Here is a 15,825-nt window from a genome sequence, read left to right as displayed (position 1 = left end):
GAAAATGTGGGAATCTTCTTCCACACGTTTGTCCGGGCTGGGAATAAGGGGATGAAGCTGTATCAACGGAACCTTACAGATCAGCTGTCTCGCCTTCTCTCTGAACCAGGGTCCACAATGCTGTTCTCTGTTACTGCTTGATTACTAAGAATAAGAACATTTGTTATTGTCTTAGTCCTCATTGTGGTGATGATTATTCAGCAATAGAAAGCAGGACTAGCTCTATGCATGGGTATGAAATTTCCAGAAAAATTATATTCATTTAATCCAAAGACTAGTGTTTAATGAGAAAATAACCAAAATTTACAAAGTCCCAGGTACTGACCTTATCACCGCATTTGCTGAAGCATCAGCATCTGAGGCATTAACCAACAGGACATCCGTTCCAGTTGCTGCATCTTCAGGAATTGATATGAAATACATCTTACTGGCAAAAGTCGGGACGTTGTCATTGACGTCATCTACGATGACATTGATTGTTCCCGTTCCTGTCAAGGCAGGGGATCCTAGGAAGACAAGAAAATCAAGTTCAGTGCTAAAAAAAGAAAAAAAAAAAGTCAAACAGAATGATTTTTGACAACAATTATAACTAGGAGAGAGAATTTAGATAACATCAAAGCAAAATTTCGGAATATGTTAGACAAGCCCTAGAGTGGCTTTTCACTTCATCATAAGAAAAATATTTTCTTTGATGACCTAGAATTTGACGTTGTTGCTACTGATTCTGCACGAAAAGCATGTGCCGTGCACTTATTTTATTTGAAAGGTGCTGATTCAACAATGTAGAACTGGATAGTATCATTTTCATGCCACAAAAGAGACACTACCAGCAATTTCTGGTTACATTAAAATAGTGCAAAGGAGACCTGGAGCAATCCACTGGCTGGTCAACTAACTTGGCTGTTAAAAACTGCATTCCTATTCGTGCCTCTCCCTGCTACCATCTAAAAATCCACAGAGCCTCTAAGGTATTTAAATCCCTTTGTTCATACTAATGGGTACTAGTTTATAGAACTATAGAATAAAATAAGCTTTGAATTATATCTCAAAACTGCAATCTTGCACTTATGATTCATGAGCTGATGTAGTGGTTGCAATTAATTAACATGATTCACTTTAATTTCTTGTTTTAGTTCTATTATCAGAGTTAAAACCCAACATTTAACGAGAATTTGGAAGCACTATCTGAACTAGAAAATTTAACAAGCTCATTTTGTGGTGAAGATCAGACACCATCTTTGGTTGGAATTTTGTGGGCTGTCCCCATATCTAAACACAGAATCATCTCCTTTGGTTGTGCTTTAAAAACCATTTTTCAAACTTTAACTCTTCCAATAAAAACAAGGAAGACCCATTTAACTGCATTTATCTAAAATAAGTCAGGCCCAACAGATTCTCCTTTTTGTCTATAAGACATTGCTTTTCCTCCCAGAAAGTCATTTCCCTCGATATGAAGTTAAGTCCCGCCCATTTTCCTATTCAGAGTACCTTAAGTAAAGCCATCATTCACTCATTCATTTGTCATCTGTGAAATATTTATGTCCACACTAATCAATAGTAGTTTATAGAATTACAGGATAAAATAAGCTTCAACTTATATCTCAAAGCTGCAACTTGATTATCACAGAATGATGTTGAGATTCACAACCTTCAAGTATTATTTTTCTAATAATCTTGCAATTTACTAATACTTTCTTTAGCACTATTCAACCTGTTTTTCTGTGATTGTAGATTGTAATTCCTGATAGCATAGTACCAATCGGCTTTTATGATCAGGTGTGTAGAAACAAAAATTAAAACACTAGAAAATTATGTAATGCCATGATTTTACTGTTCTCCTTTTGTGCTCTGTACAGGAAGCTCAAATTCTATGTGAAATAAAGAACACTTATGGCCTGTTTAGGATGACACTGTAAGAAGTATGGCATCTCCTGGATATTTCTGCAATTAAATTCAGGTTGCACGCTGGTAATTGTTTACACTCACACACACACACACACACACACACATACACATATACACATGTGTGTGTATGTATGTGTATCTTTCTCAGTAAGATACTTCACATACAGCATTTCATGTCATTATCATATTTTGAAATTCATAACTATAGAAATCTTATTTATTAATGTTTGATTTTACATTATAGGAAATGAAATTAACCTTCACTGTATTGGTTATAATTCACTACAAACTTTTAAAAAAAGATAATGTGACTGCCTTTTCAATAGTCACTTATCATAACTGATGGTAAGATTATTCTAAATATTACACACACACACCCCAAAATAGATAAAAGAGTATTATAAACACTGAAGAAACATTTCCAAATGAGGCTTTAGAAATCTCATGCAGCATATTAATATCGGTCATTGAGTTCTCAGAGATACGTGCAAGAAGTGAATATAAATGTTGCAACTTATCTTTATAGATCAATACCTCCGTCATCTTTGTTTGGAAGCCAGAATTAGACAAGCAGTCAGTGTAGAAAGGTCAGTCGAGCCAGGTCGGATCTAGGAGGCCAATTTTGAGCGAGTCTGGGAGTTGGAGACTGTCCCCTGAAGGATCTACCTGTCCCTGCTCCCACCTGTTGCCAAGGTGACCTTCCCAGGAATTTCCCCCCTACAGGGAGCTATAAGGTTGTTAAAGTGTCCTTGTCTACTCCACCCTGCCCTTCCCCCTTCTGCCCACCTTTGGCCTCCCAGGGAGCATTCCTGGGCCTAGTCCTGTCCACAGGAAGGAGAAAGATGAGTGGGGGAGGGAGGCAGGAGAACAAAGGAGTCCTAGGCATATAAAAAGGGCAGAGCACCTCATTTCTTGGGATACCAGGATACAGCTATGGCCCCTTCTCTCCCCTGGGAGAAGTCTATGTTTCCCCTTTTTAAATAAACCCTGCTTCATATGCCTGCCACGGCGTCTGTCTCCAAGGTTCAAACTCCAGCCTGTGGGAAGCAGGACCATTACCCATAACCGACGGTATCAGTTTTATCTGTGGAACTTGTAACTTGTTCAACACCACAGACCCAGTGAGGAGGGCAGCCCAGATCTGACACCCGGGAGGCACCCTGGAGCACCCTCCAGCCCGCAGCCCCCTGGCATTACGGGCAGAGGCTGCCCAGGAGATGCCCCCAGCAGAGCTGACAGCAAAACCAGGCAGGAGGAGGAGACAGAGCCACCTGGGAGGATGCTGGCTATTCACCAGTTCAAGTCTGTGGGCTTTGGGATCCAAGAGTCTTGGCATAAATTTACCATTTCTCATGAGCCCCATATTACTGCTAAAATAATTATTCAAGAGCACACTGCTGAAGACGGACGTTTAGCCTAAATTCTTTGAGCATGTATTTGATTACATACAGTTTACAAAATTAAAGCTAATGATCTGAATAGCGTGAGTAGTCCTCCTTCTGGTTGCATTTAAAAAAGTAAATGTAGAGAATATCCAAACGTTTGGGCAAAAGAAGTGCTAGAGGAAGGACAGATGCAGTGAGGAACTGAGAGATGGGGTAACTAAATCAAGGTCCCCAGGCAAAGAACAGGGAAGAGGCAGGGCTCTGTGGTCTCTCAGGGATACCTTCCTCCCCCCTCTAAATCTGTCTCCATAGGTGAAGTTGAAATAGTGAACAGAATGTACCCCTAAGAGGTAGTGAGGGGAATGGAATCATCAACCAGCTCATGACCCAGGCCTTGGATGCTACCTAGCACACAGTTCAAATGCCTTCTCTATTCCTCATTATTGCTCTCATACTTGTTTCAGAAACAACACCAGGAGACTGGCTGACATATAAAAGCCCTATTTTTAATTTTATGGATTTCTATATTTATAGCTCTCGGGATGGTTTTTCCTTCACAAACCTTTCATCCAAGTCCTATGATAACATTATTGGGGAGAACATTTTGAATCACAATTCATCTTCAGTTTCTTGATAGCATAGATATGAAACATTCAGTTCTCAAAAATTTCACAGCTTTATGGAAGACTCATTGTATTATTTTTCAAATGCAAAACTTCAAACTTACTGTGAGATTTTAAGGAAGATCCGTGTATCTCTGATACGAACACATTGCGTTTTAATCCACAGGCTTCAACTTGTTAAGAAACGACCCAGCAACTGCCAAGCAAGGGATTTATCTTTGGTATTTTTAAGTGCCTGGTGACACACAATATGGAAAACCACATGAAATGACTAACTCACTGGTCAGGAGCATGTGACCCCTTCTTTGTGTGTCAAGCTACATATTGTTGCTGATGCATGTTCTGAGTTAGGAGCAGTCAGGAAAAGAGGATGGTGACACAGAGGACTTTCAGCGAGTCCAGTCTTTTTCCACACCCTCCGGCCCCCCCAACCTCTCACTGGTCGACAAACGGCATGATGTGAGGACGTCATTGCTTGTCAGCTGCAGGCAGAAAAGTGCAAGCAGGGGAGAAAAGTGGGAATGTCACCCGATTTCACAGAAGTATCATTCCTACTCTTCTTGCCAGATGAGGCATGCAATTCCCCAGTCCTGGGCACCAAAGGCTGTGGGATCTCCTTGTTTGTGCTGGTGAAGGAGGAAGCCATGTCATTGCCCTTGACTTTCAGTTTGTTTGCTTTTCTTCTTTTTTAATTCTCCCTTTTAACTTTGTGAAGAAATCATCCAGGGTGCTCATGTTTCTGTTTCCCAGAATTTTCCCGGGTACCTCCCATGGGAACTGCCCCGTGACGTTTGCTTTTGCTATTCCTTCATCTTCATTCCATTCAGAGCTTTCTGCTGGCTCCACTGGTTCACCTGCCTGCCTAGGGTTGTCTCTTCTTGTTAGTTACCGGGATGTTCACCTTCAATATGTCAAATGTTGAAAGCAATTACTGTCTCTAAACCAATTTATATATAAATTGAAATATATCTGTGTATGTATATAATTGCATTCTCATTAGATACCAGATCAGTGAATGAGTATTTCATGAATGTAATACAACATTTAATATACAGATTCTATGAAACAGGTATCACTGTTTAATTTTTTTTTTTAAAAATTAACCATTTTTAAAAACATTCAGCTATAATGTTAAAAAAAGAACCAATTTTGAATTCTTAAAGCATTCTTTTCTAAGCTTTTAAGCTCAGATAAAACTATGCCACTCTATTGCAGATCTTGGAATCTACATTATTCACATTATTATCAATATATTTCTGTCATATCTTCTATTAATCTGTAAACTAGGCAAGAACAGGAATAATTCTGTTTAAAGGATCTTTATAAAAACCTATAATAAATACCATTAGGCCTTGTAGTTGGTCTGTATTAACTTCTTTAGTTTTATACACATGGATCTGGTCTAGTGACCACATCACTGCAAGTTCAAAGAATTGAACACCTCTAGAAATACTCAATTTGAGAATGCAGGCCTTAGCCTATGACTGGGGTCAGAGAACAAGGCTGGTGATAAAGGTCAGAATTTTGGAGCTAGCATACTCATAAACAGAAGGTCCTGATTAATCCTGAATCCCCTGAGATTCAGAGCAGGAGGGGCCGTGTGCACATGAGTGGATCTGATAATGATGAATTATGTAGGCAGCGGTGTAAGAGGCAAGATTGTTCAGTTCTATCATTTATGGAAACCAGATGCAACCAGAAAGGAGAGAGGGGATGTACCACCAAACCCCCGATGGAGGATAGTGCACCAATAAAGGAATGGAAGGCACAAATGAACACAAGGTCAAGGTCTCAGAAATTTGTAATTACAGAGATTTGAAGGGTGCCACGGACATTCACATTAGAAGTCAGAAATGCAATTATGATTCAAAAGTCCAGTTACAATTCATAGAAGAGAGAAGCAATTTCAATTTTCAATTTGTAAAAATATATGTATTATATATGGTAGATACATGTGCATATATATGTATAGATGTATAGATGTATAGATATAAAATAAACATGGGTAAATGTATAAGGATCTTTTTTACATTATAGACATCAAATGCATCCACATATTTTATATACACTGTGGGTATATAAAGTACACAGATGTGAAAATACTGGTTTAAAATGCCACATGAATGGGCACTTTATAAATGGTGCAAAAAACAATCACTTGTGCTTGCGCACACATTCTCTCTCTCTCTCTCTCTCTCTCTCTCTCTCTCTCTCTCACACACACACACACACACACACACACACACACACACACACACACACTGACTGCAGGGTACTCTTCCCATTGTTCATTATGCCACAGGTAACCCTAGGCATTGTGTGGGTCACATCTTATGCAGTTGAATTTGGGAGGTGATTAAACTAGTCCTGCCTTTACCACTGGTGGCTCGATAGGCTCAAATACATCAAAATGAACTTCAAGGAAATTTAAAATAACATCACAAAAAGAAGAAGTTGTAGGTGAATGCTCCATCACCAAACACACGCCCACTACGTGTAAGACAGGAGTCCAAACAACTGATCAAAGGTTAAACTTCGTGCAGGTCTTCTTTTTGTATTATCCCCTATAAACAAAACATGCTTTCCTGAAACATGAAAAGCTATTGAAACAGAAACAGAATTTTTGCTTAACTGAAATCCACTTCCTTGAATAAAGCTGATTTCATTCGTGACATTAACCACTAGGTACATGGACGCCTCGATCATGTATGTCGATTACAGTCAGGTGTGAGCTTCTATTTTACCATGAAATAAACACATCCACTGAAAATGTACCGAAGTGAAGCCCTTCTGTGTTCACCTTGAAGATTACATGGTTAGATTTAAATGTGAATCCAGAAAAAACATAAAATAAATATGTATAGCATTGTCAATGTTACCAATAGCTCCCTATTTTTAAATTTATTTTATCAAATAATACATTGCTTCCTTATCAGTGGTATAATTATCTCTAAGTAAGTTATGTATAATCTATAATTACAATTTTATACACACACACCCTTAAGTATCACTTAATATTTTTCATTAAATCTCCAGGATCTTGTTAAAAGCAGCATATTTCCTCCATGTAATCTGCATACTGTATAGAGACAGAAAACTAAAAGAAATGATTTAATCGTGATATGAAAATTACAGTGAAATATGGCACAATGTACTTTACATCATGGATCTCTGCATAAAAATGGCTAAATCCTAAATTTTCTGGCATGGCTATTTTACAAGAATACTTTTAAATTATAAAATAAAACAAGTATTAATTATTTTATCCTTACAACATGCACATTGATAAATCACTCTTCAGAGGACATTTAAATATATAAATCAACATGGATACAAAAACACTGAACTCAAACTCTGAAATCAACCTAGCTCCTGACTCCTTAGGGCAAATAGAAAATTATAGATTTTTATGAAATAACTATAAAAATAGGCTTCAAAATGTTTAAATTTTGACCAGATAAAACTAGAGAACTTTCAGAAAGAAAGAAACTTCTTTATAATGAAATCAGGTCATTTTCTATTATACGTGATGTTTATCTTTTCAGTAGTATGAAATTTTTCTTTGATATTAGAAATAGTATGTTAGTATATCAGTTTATTTTCTTTGTGTACTCAGATTTACAGCTTATATGAAGTAAATGAATGATAGACTGACATTTTATCGGCTTAATTCTATGGAATTCTAGCTCTTATTCAACAAAGTTTGGAACTTATCATTTTTATTCTCCATCTTATGAAAATGAAGTTATATATAGGAAGATTTTTCACTACTAAAAGACTAATTGATTTAAAGAAACTTATTTAGATAGATGATTCATAATATTTATGTCACTAAGAGACATGAGACAAAGCCTTGCTAGAGATCAGAAGAAGTAAAACAACCACCAATTATCAACCATGAAAACAAAACTCTTGAGATAAAAACTTCCACAGAAGTCACCCTAGCTGCCTTAGACTCAGGCATACAGTAGGTGGAATGCAATTAGTTTCTGTGGTTGAGAAGAACTCCAGCACCATTTGACTTATGGAATCACTGTGGCTTCCATAAACATTTTCAGGCAATTTTCATTATTGAAAATGCTTGTCCTAATACACAAGGCAGACTTCTCATGAAAACAGTTCAAACAAAACACATTCTTTCTGGAACATTTAGAAAATAACTCTTCAGATGTAAAATGTCATAACACAATTCTAACCTCTCCTCTGATGGCAGAGCCATCTGTACTGCAATGCCTCCCATCAGCTAAACAATGTGACAGACAGTATTGATTGAAAATGTCACCATGTCCTCACTAGGAAAGTACAGCAGGGTGGCTTGTCCTCTTAGCTGTTGACATGCACTTTTGCAAAAACATCTTGGTTCTTCTCCATCAAAAACTAATTTCCAATCAATCAGCACAGGAATGCGGCTTATTCCCTTTTTCATGGGGTGATAAATACCCTTAATTAGAAATGCTAATGACTCAACTTTTCCCCACAGACAGGTTAATTATGTTCACACACAGACACTTCATAATGGAACTTTTTGGCTAAATCTATAGCCAGAACATCTCTGTCTCGTTAGCATATTAGACTCTGGATATATAATATACGATGGATATAATTTATGCACAGATTAATCTCCCACCTCATATGAAATGCAAACACCCTCCCCCCAGATGACACATTCTCTAAGATGCATATTCCATAATCCAGAGTCTTATCTAACATTTGCTTTGCACACTGCACTTTATAAAACCCCGTGGGTGCACATTTCTTGGTTTGATGAAGAGAGTGATCCTGTGGTTTCTGATTTATGAAAAATCCTACTTCATGAAGTTTATAAACTATTTTAATGATAGATAACCACAAGTGTGTTTTTGTTTTTGTTGTTGTTGTTGTACTCTGCCCTCCTTTTAATAGGAAAGAAATCCATCCTACAAAGAGAAACTATTATCGACATGGTCTATATAAAAAAGAATATGGCAGACCAGTGAAGAGGGGGAGATGGTGAGTAATTAGCAAGGTGCTTCCTGGTGTTTCAAATCCTGTGCTCGCTGATAAACGGACACATGAAGCATAAGTCATGTAGCTTAATTTTTCTTAATGAGGTTTTGTTTCTTTTTTTTTATTTTTAGTCCATAAAATTGGAAGAAATATCTAACTGGGCTGTTTAGATTAAATGAGATGATCCAGCACAGCTCCTGGAGTGCAGGGGAATTCAGTGTGACAGAACAGCAGCATCCTAATGTCTCTGCCTTCCCAAGCTGTATCTGAACCTGACTGTCTTCCTTCAGAACTACACCTTTTTATCTAACTTTCCACTTGACATTTCCAATGACGAGGTCATTGTATCTTAAAGGTAACATGTCAAAAACCAATTCTTGACAATCGCCCTAAAATCTCGACTGTCTTCATCTACAAATTGCCCGGGCCAATTGTTTAGGATTCCTGTGTGGCCTCTCTGGCTTCCTTAATTCCTACACCTCCAATCCCATCCTTGAGTCCAGTTGGCTCAACTTGTTAACTGGATAAAGTGAGTGATTCTTGACACCTGATGGGATTCAGAACACACTACCCTAAAGGGCGACACCTGGGCCTATGAAAGTCGGGATGGGATGGAGTTGGGAATGGTGGGTGCAGGAAGGACCCACGTCCTCTCCTCCCCTGAAGCAGGTCCTAGAAGTGGGTGTCCTCCCCCTCCTCCCCAAAGACACAGTGGCTGGCTGCTCCCCAGTTCCCTCAGTTTGTCCCCTCTCCACTCCTCTCCAGGCCCCTATAGACACCTGCAGGCGACTTTCTCCTGGTCTCCCTCCCCTTTGGCAGTCTCAGGGTCACTCAGAACTCCTGTTAAATACTCTTAGGTTTTCACTTGCTAATCTCTCTTTGGTCTTGCTAATTTACAGGGTCCCACCGCTGACCCCCAAGGAGGACAGGGAAAGGGAGACTCTTCCACACCACACTCAGCTGATTCCAGACACCACCCTCAGGGACTAGTGGCTCTTGGCCACCATCTCTCCTTTCTTCCCGGCCACTGCTCCTGACTCTCTTCTCCACAGAACCAGTTATGCTCACAGCCCAGCACTCCCCTGTCCAGAGCCCTGGTGAGGCTTCACCTGGGCCTCAGAGGTCACACAGGTGATGGGCCCTGCTCGCCTGGGCTGCCAGGGCTCCTTTCCTCCTGGTTCCAGTCCACCCCGAGTCCAGCTACTCATCCCCCTGCAGGGACTCAGGTCCACCCCACCCCACTTAGGAATCCCCGCCTCTCACCCCCGTGACTCTGCACCTCCAGTTCCCTCTCTCAGACTCCTCACCCGCTTCATTTAACTCATGGCCTTTCGCGACATATGCATTATGTTTTGTTTGTTGTCTGTCTTTCTGACTATAATCCAAGCTCTAGCAGGAAAGAACTTCTCTTCTCACCGGCGATGAGGATGCCTGAAGATGCTGCTCCCTAAACACTTCCTGACAAATCCGTATCGGCACGCTTGTTAGATACTAATAAACCCCACAAAACAGAATGGTCTTATTGGGCTATAATCAGAACATACTTACAGGGTATATTAAGTTAGCATCACAATCTGATTGTGATAAACACAAAATGATAACGGGCAGTGATGATTAGCAATCTCATCATCCTCCACCTGGAAAGACTTATAAATTCTCTGTATCTTCTCCTACTTAATCATTTCATTTGAACCATGCCCAAAAGCTGCTTTCAAAAGAGCATTATTAAAATTACTGATTCCTGATTTGGCTTCACTTAAGAATGTTTTGAAAATCTTATTTCTTTAGGGAAAGGAAAATAAGCATTGACTATTTTACTCATTAAAGTGTAATGAATAGATTATGAAAAGAAACAGGTTTTTAAATTACATTTTTTGAACTTGATGTTGAGCTGAGAGTCAGTAGGATATTCTAAGGAGTATCTTGATTTCCTAGAGTGTGTAATAAACGATGTCCACGTGAGCAAGAACTGGGCTGAAATTCAGAAGTCTTGGCACGGCCCTCCTCTGCCTCCACCTGGTACTGTAAACTGTGGCAAGCTCTCCTTACCCAGGCTGCCATTCCCTTATCCGGAAAAGGAAGCCAGTGGACTGGCTCATCTCCGGAAGGCTTCTGGCCAAAAAATTATCATTTTAAATGAGATTTCTCTAACTTAGAATTTTTTTTTGTACATAGTTCTCTTCATAAATACCTCCATGCTACACCATGAATTATGACTGTAACATCCCTGCTGCTGTACCATCTTGTTCTGCTGCCATCTCACACATGAACTCCGTTCCACAAAACAGTAGGTGCAGCTCTTCATGGTTCACAGGCTTTGGTTTTCCAGGGAGAACAAAAGATTGTCTTAAGTTAAAAAAAAATTCCAGAGACCTAGACAATTTTACTTGCAGGGATGTATGTGTATATATTAGAATAGCTTATCTAAGGCCCCAAATTTTCACAAGAAAATTCAACACAAGCAAACTTCTCATGCTGTGGATGTGAAGAAGGACAGGCCCTTATATTTAAGCAGCATGAAACCAACCATCCTATGGAGGATAAGAGCAGAAATGCTGAAAAGGTGCTGGGATATTTGAGAGACTGGGAAGGTTTGAATTTTGCTTTGCTTTGGGAAACCCAGATGGAAAAGAATTGCCAAGTAGTAAAACTTTTCAAAACCATGAAAAGTTCTGCTTATGCAGATTTTGAATTAGCGTATCTAACTAAGAAAAAGTAAGCAGCTACTAAGCACAGAGTAGCAACAAGACCTGTCTAGATAACAGAGTTGAGCAGGAGCCAGAAGGTTTGGGGGAGAGTCATGAGAATACAGCTCAGGCAGTCTTCTAAGCACTTGGAACTGAATTAAAGCCAATAAAATGCTTCAGTGGGTCCTTGCATGTGACCACAATTTATCACATTGCAGGAAACACCATGGAGCCTCAAATGTTTGCACTGCTTTAGGCAGAGGTCAGTTTGAATGACCACAACCAATTTAGCAAAAATTTCTGGAATTCCAGCCATGAGTTTAAAAAGATTTTTGTATTTTTCCTTTGTCCTTTACAAAACCTGCAAGTGCAGAATATGGAACAATAAGAGAAATACAAGTGTGTTATGTAAATAAGAACAACCGTTGCACATTAAAACAACAGGTGGGTGATTAATGGATAACAGATTATGATCTTTTTCATTCATTTAAATTACTCATTCATTCAGCAGCATGTATTAAGTTCCTATTTTGCCACAGACCCTGTTGTGGGAATGGTTCTCAATAATGCCAAGGAAGCATAAGTTCTGGAAGGATGATCCGATCCGGGTGGGTGAGGTCAACACAGGATGCCACTCATGTGCTGAACCACATGTATGCAGAAGGTTTTAGACAGCAGCCAGTGTTACGAGCTCACAGGGCAAGGCGATAGAGAAGAGGGGAAGGGGCAGAGTGGAGACCCAGGAAGTCCTCTCAAAGAAACCAACACGTTAGATAAAAGCAAGACTTGAGCTCTCCCCCAGTTCCACCATAATAGAGCACAACAGCTGACAGCCGAGCAGAATACTCCAGGTGGCCACAGGCAGGAGAAAGGGGGCCATTGGCCATGCGTGGTCACTTTTCAGCAACCGCTCTCAAGATGCCAGTGCCCAGGTCTGAAATACAGAGGTGTAAATATTTCCATGGTGACCAAGTTCAAACTAGCAGAGTCCAGGGCAAGCAGGCACCAGTGTCCCCAGCTCTGGACCAAAGCAGCAACAGGAGATGGAAGAGGTCAGGTGGGTGAGGAGTGGCCCCTCATGCTGCATGTGGTCAGGGGTCAGCAATTTATCATTCTTGGAAGCCAGTGGAGGGGCTTTAAGCCAGCCATAGGGTCTGATGACCAAATTTATAGTTTTAAAAGTTCATGAGATGCCTGCTGTTGGATGTGGCATGCGGGAGAACACACAGAGGGTTGGGAAGCTGTGGACCTAGCCCTGGCTGGACCGAGGTGGAAATCATGGAGATGAAGGAAAGCAGATCCATTCCAGGCACTGCAGATATTCTGAGGCAAAGTCCACTCATAAGTGGATTTGTTGAAGGAGGTACAGCAGAAAAGGAATGAAGAATAGTAGGGTGTACAGTAGAGTGTACCTTCCCTGTTGTGAAATGGTGAACAGAGAGCAGTCTGTGGAGGAAGGAAATCACCCAGTTTTACTTTAGTCCTGTTTAGCTTGAGAGATGTCTAGCAAACAGGGGCCTAATGAATAGCTAAAATAAGACATTTTCTTACCTACTTTGAATAATACATTTTTGTGGGAATTAGTATTTTTTATAGATATAAATCTGAAGCCATTCACAGGTAACCTGTCCATAGAACACAGCTGTCATAGTGTTGGATGCTCAGAATGGTATACTTCAAAAAAATTAATGCAGAATTTTAATTGACAAATTGAAAGTATATCCTGTGTAATTGCCTCTAGGATATACTTCCAATTTGCCAATTAACATTCTGCATTAATTTTTTGAATTATACCATTCTGGTTTCCTGATCATTCCCTGCTAATAACTACACTTGAGATATTCTGTTTATTGCACACTTGATAAAACAGTAGGGCCAACTCTTGTGAGGAGATCCTGGAAGGACATTAACTGCTTTAAGGAAGCTCCTCTTTTGGAAGGTCCTGTGTGTCCTGCCTGCATCCTGTGCCAGGCAGAGCCTGTGGCCCCAGGATTTCTATTCGGTCCAGTACCTGTTTCCAGAAGTAACAATAAATAATGCATAGTGAAGGCAGCATATCTGTGCTTTTAATTACAGTTAAAATACCATCTTTAATTGAGTTGCAATCTATTTAGCAATTTAATCCTATGGGGGTGGGGGGAATGAGCTAAAGCCTTTTTGCTCTGTTCTGTTTTTAGCAACGTAACCATCCAGTCTCATACACGTGATGGGTGACTGTAGCTTATTTTGAGCAGTAGACAGGAGTGGAGAGATTCCAGATGTGCTGCTCTATGGACATGTAGTCAGTAAATAAAAACACGATGATAGCTGGAATGCTAATGTTTTCTTCAAAAAAAACTCAAAGATTTAGAAGTTTGCAAGATTAAAACGCTGCCGCTCAATTCCTACCCCACTGGCGGCCATGACCTATCTCTCTGCTGCCACCAGATAAGAGCAAAGGGAAAGTGATTTGTGAGATAAAGAATAAAACTGTCCAACTCTTTTTCTTCAGAGCACTTTGACATTTTCCTGATCCTAGGAACACTACAAAATGGAGCATAACATGGTATCCGGGCCTAAAGACTGCCAGGGTTTTCTCAGTTTTCTCATGTCATCCTCCGGTTGGGGTTGGACTGCCAAATCTCAGCAGTGAATACGTATCTTACGTCCTGTGTCAGAGAGTGCATTCCTGGAAATAGGACTGAACTGCAGATTCTGAAATCTGATGTCTAAAACTTTCACATTTTCCTGAAACTGTGGCTATTCATGATATCGAAAGGACAAACGAGCTAACAGAACGTAGGGATGGGTCACATAAGAGTCTCAGTGACGTTAAGTTCATCTGGCCTGATGGTCCTCAGAGGCTCTGGTTTCTGTCTGCATTTACCCACGGGGATCCTCCGGCTCCGGAATGAACACATCCCCCCGGGGTCCCAGGAGCACCAGGGCGTCTCAGAGCAACTCCAAAGAAAGCTCTCTTGGACGGCTGGGCTTTGGGACAAGGTTCTACTTATTCTTCCATTTGTAGCACTGACAAAAGGCTGTGCCCTAAGGCCACAGTGCCCCTGCTGACATTCCTCTGGCTCCCAGTCACTCTTTACTCCCTTCCAGTCCCCAGGGAACACTTCCTCCTACTTGGATTTTGGGGAGCTTTCTCTCCTGCACTCAACGCTCCCCCTTCATCAGCCCCCCTTTCTCCATGACAGCAGGCTTTGCACACAGTAGGTCTCACATTTAACAGCCTGAGTCCTCCCCAGACATGAGTTAGACGTCTACTGGTTGTTGCTTCACTAAGCAGTCTACGTCCCCGAGTTTCCTCAGGGTCAGGTGATGGCATGAGGAACTTTCAGTCTGGATCCAGGGAACCAGGACCAGTTCTTTTGCAGTCTGCACATGTGGACCAATGCTGTGCGCGTCCATCTTCTGAGGAAGTTCCCCTACAGGCTGACTCACGAGAGTCAGGAGAAAATATTTTTAGCTCTCTCATCTCAAGTTCTCTTTCTTTCTCTTTCCCCCTAGCCAAACGTCCCTTTGTGTTATTATTCTGATGAAGAAATACTACGAGTGTTTGTTGAACTTTCTGGCCAAGCCCACTAAGCCTGCTCAACCGTAATTTGGCTGGACTACACTTTTTAAAATTTGTGGTCTTTGGGAGTGGTTAAACACTTACTATGCATGCATTCTTTAGAAGTTTAATAAGAAATGCCTGATACGCAAAAGAATGTTTCAATCTATATATTGATCAAGTGAGATTTTATATGAATGGTAATTATTTTTTAAATAAGATTTTAGAAATTTGATCCATAGATTTTGAAAGACAATATTTATGTAGTAAGGAGTATGGCAAATACTTCTAAGATTATGAACACCAAAAGTTGATGGAAAACCACTATTGTTAAAATCATTTTACATACTTATGGGAAAGAAATGAGGTTTAGCACTTTAACATGTTATACCAATTAAATTTATAATAAATACTTCCTGGTTGCTACTACCCCATTTTACAGAGGAAAGAATGAAGTTGAGAGAAATGTTGTAATTCACTGGAATCACAAAGAAATGAATGACAGAACCAGAATTTAAATAAGATCAGTTCAAATTCAGATTTCTATCTTTGCATTATTATGGGGATTGCTTTGCAAATAAAAGAACTGCTGAAGTGAATTTTTTCCAAATTCTCCTTGACCTATGCTGTGATTTAAATATGAGGTTTTCCTCAAAAGCAAGAATGATCTAAGATAAAACTACTAGAATATGAAA

The 15,825-nt window shown here is 40.0% G+C and overlaps 1 protein-coding gene across 1 annotated transcript in view; it reads right to left on the bottom strand.

Moving 5' to 3' along the window:
• Positions 1 to 15,825, bottom strand: part of Fat4 (FAT atypical cadherin 4) — a 151,734-nt gene that overhangs the window by 45,216 nt on the left and 90,693 nt on the right. Inside the window, exon 7 of the mRNA XM_026390922.2 lies at positions 326 to 506. Within this exon, the coding sequence (XP_026246707.2) occupies positions 326 to 506 (181 nt within the window). The remainder of the gene's footprint in view (positions 1 to 325; positions 507 to 15,825) is intronic.

The sequence above is a fragment of the Urocitellus parryii genome, chromosome 10, assembly GCF_045843805.1.
Source record: "Urocitellus parryii isolate mUroPar1 chromosome 10, mUroPar1.hap1, whole genome shotgun sequence".
NCBI lineage: Eukaryota > Metazoa > Chordata > Mammalia > Rodentia > Sciuridae > Urocitellus > Urocitellus parryii.
This window is presented reverse-complemented; position numbering and strand designations above follow the sequence as displayed.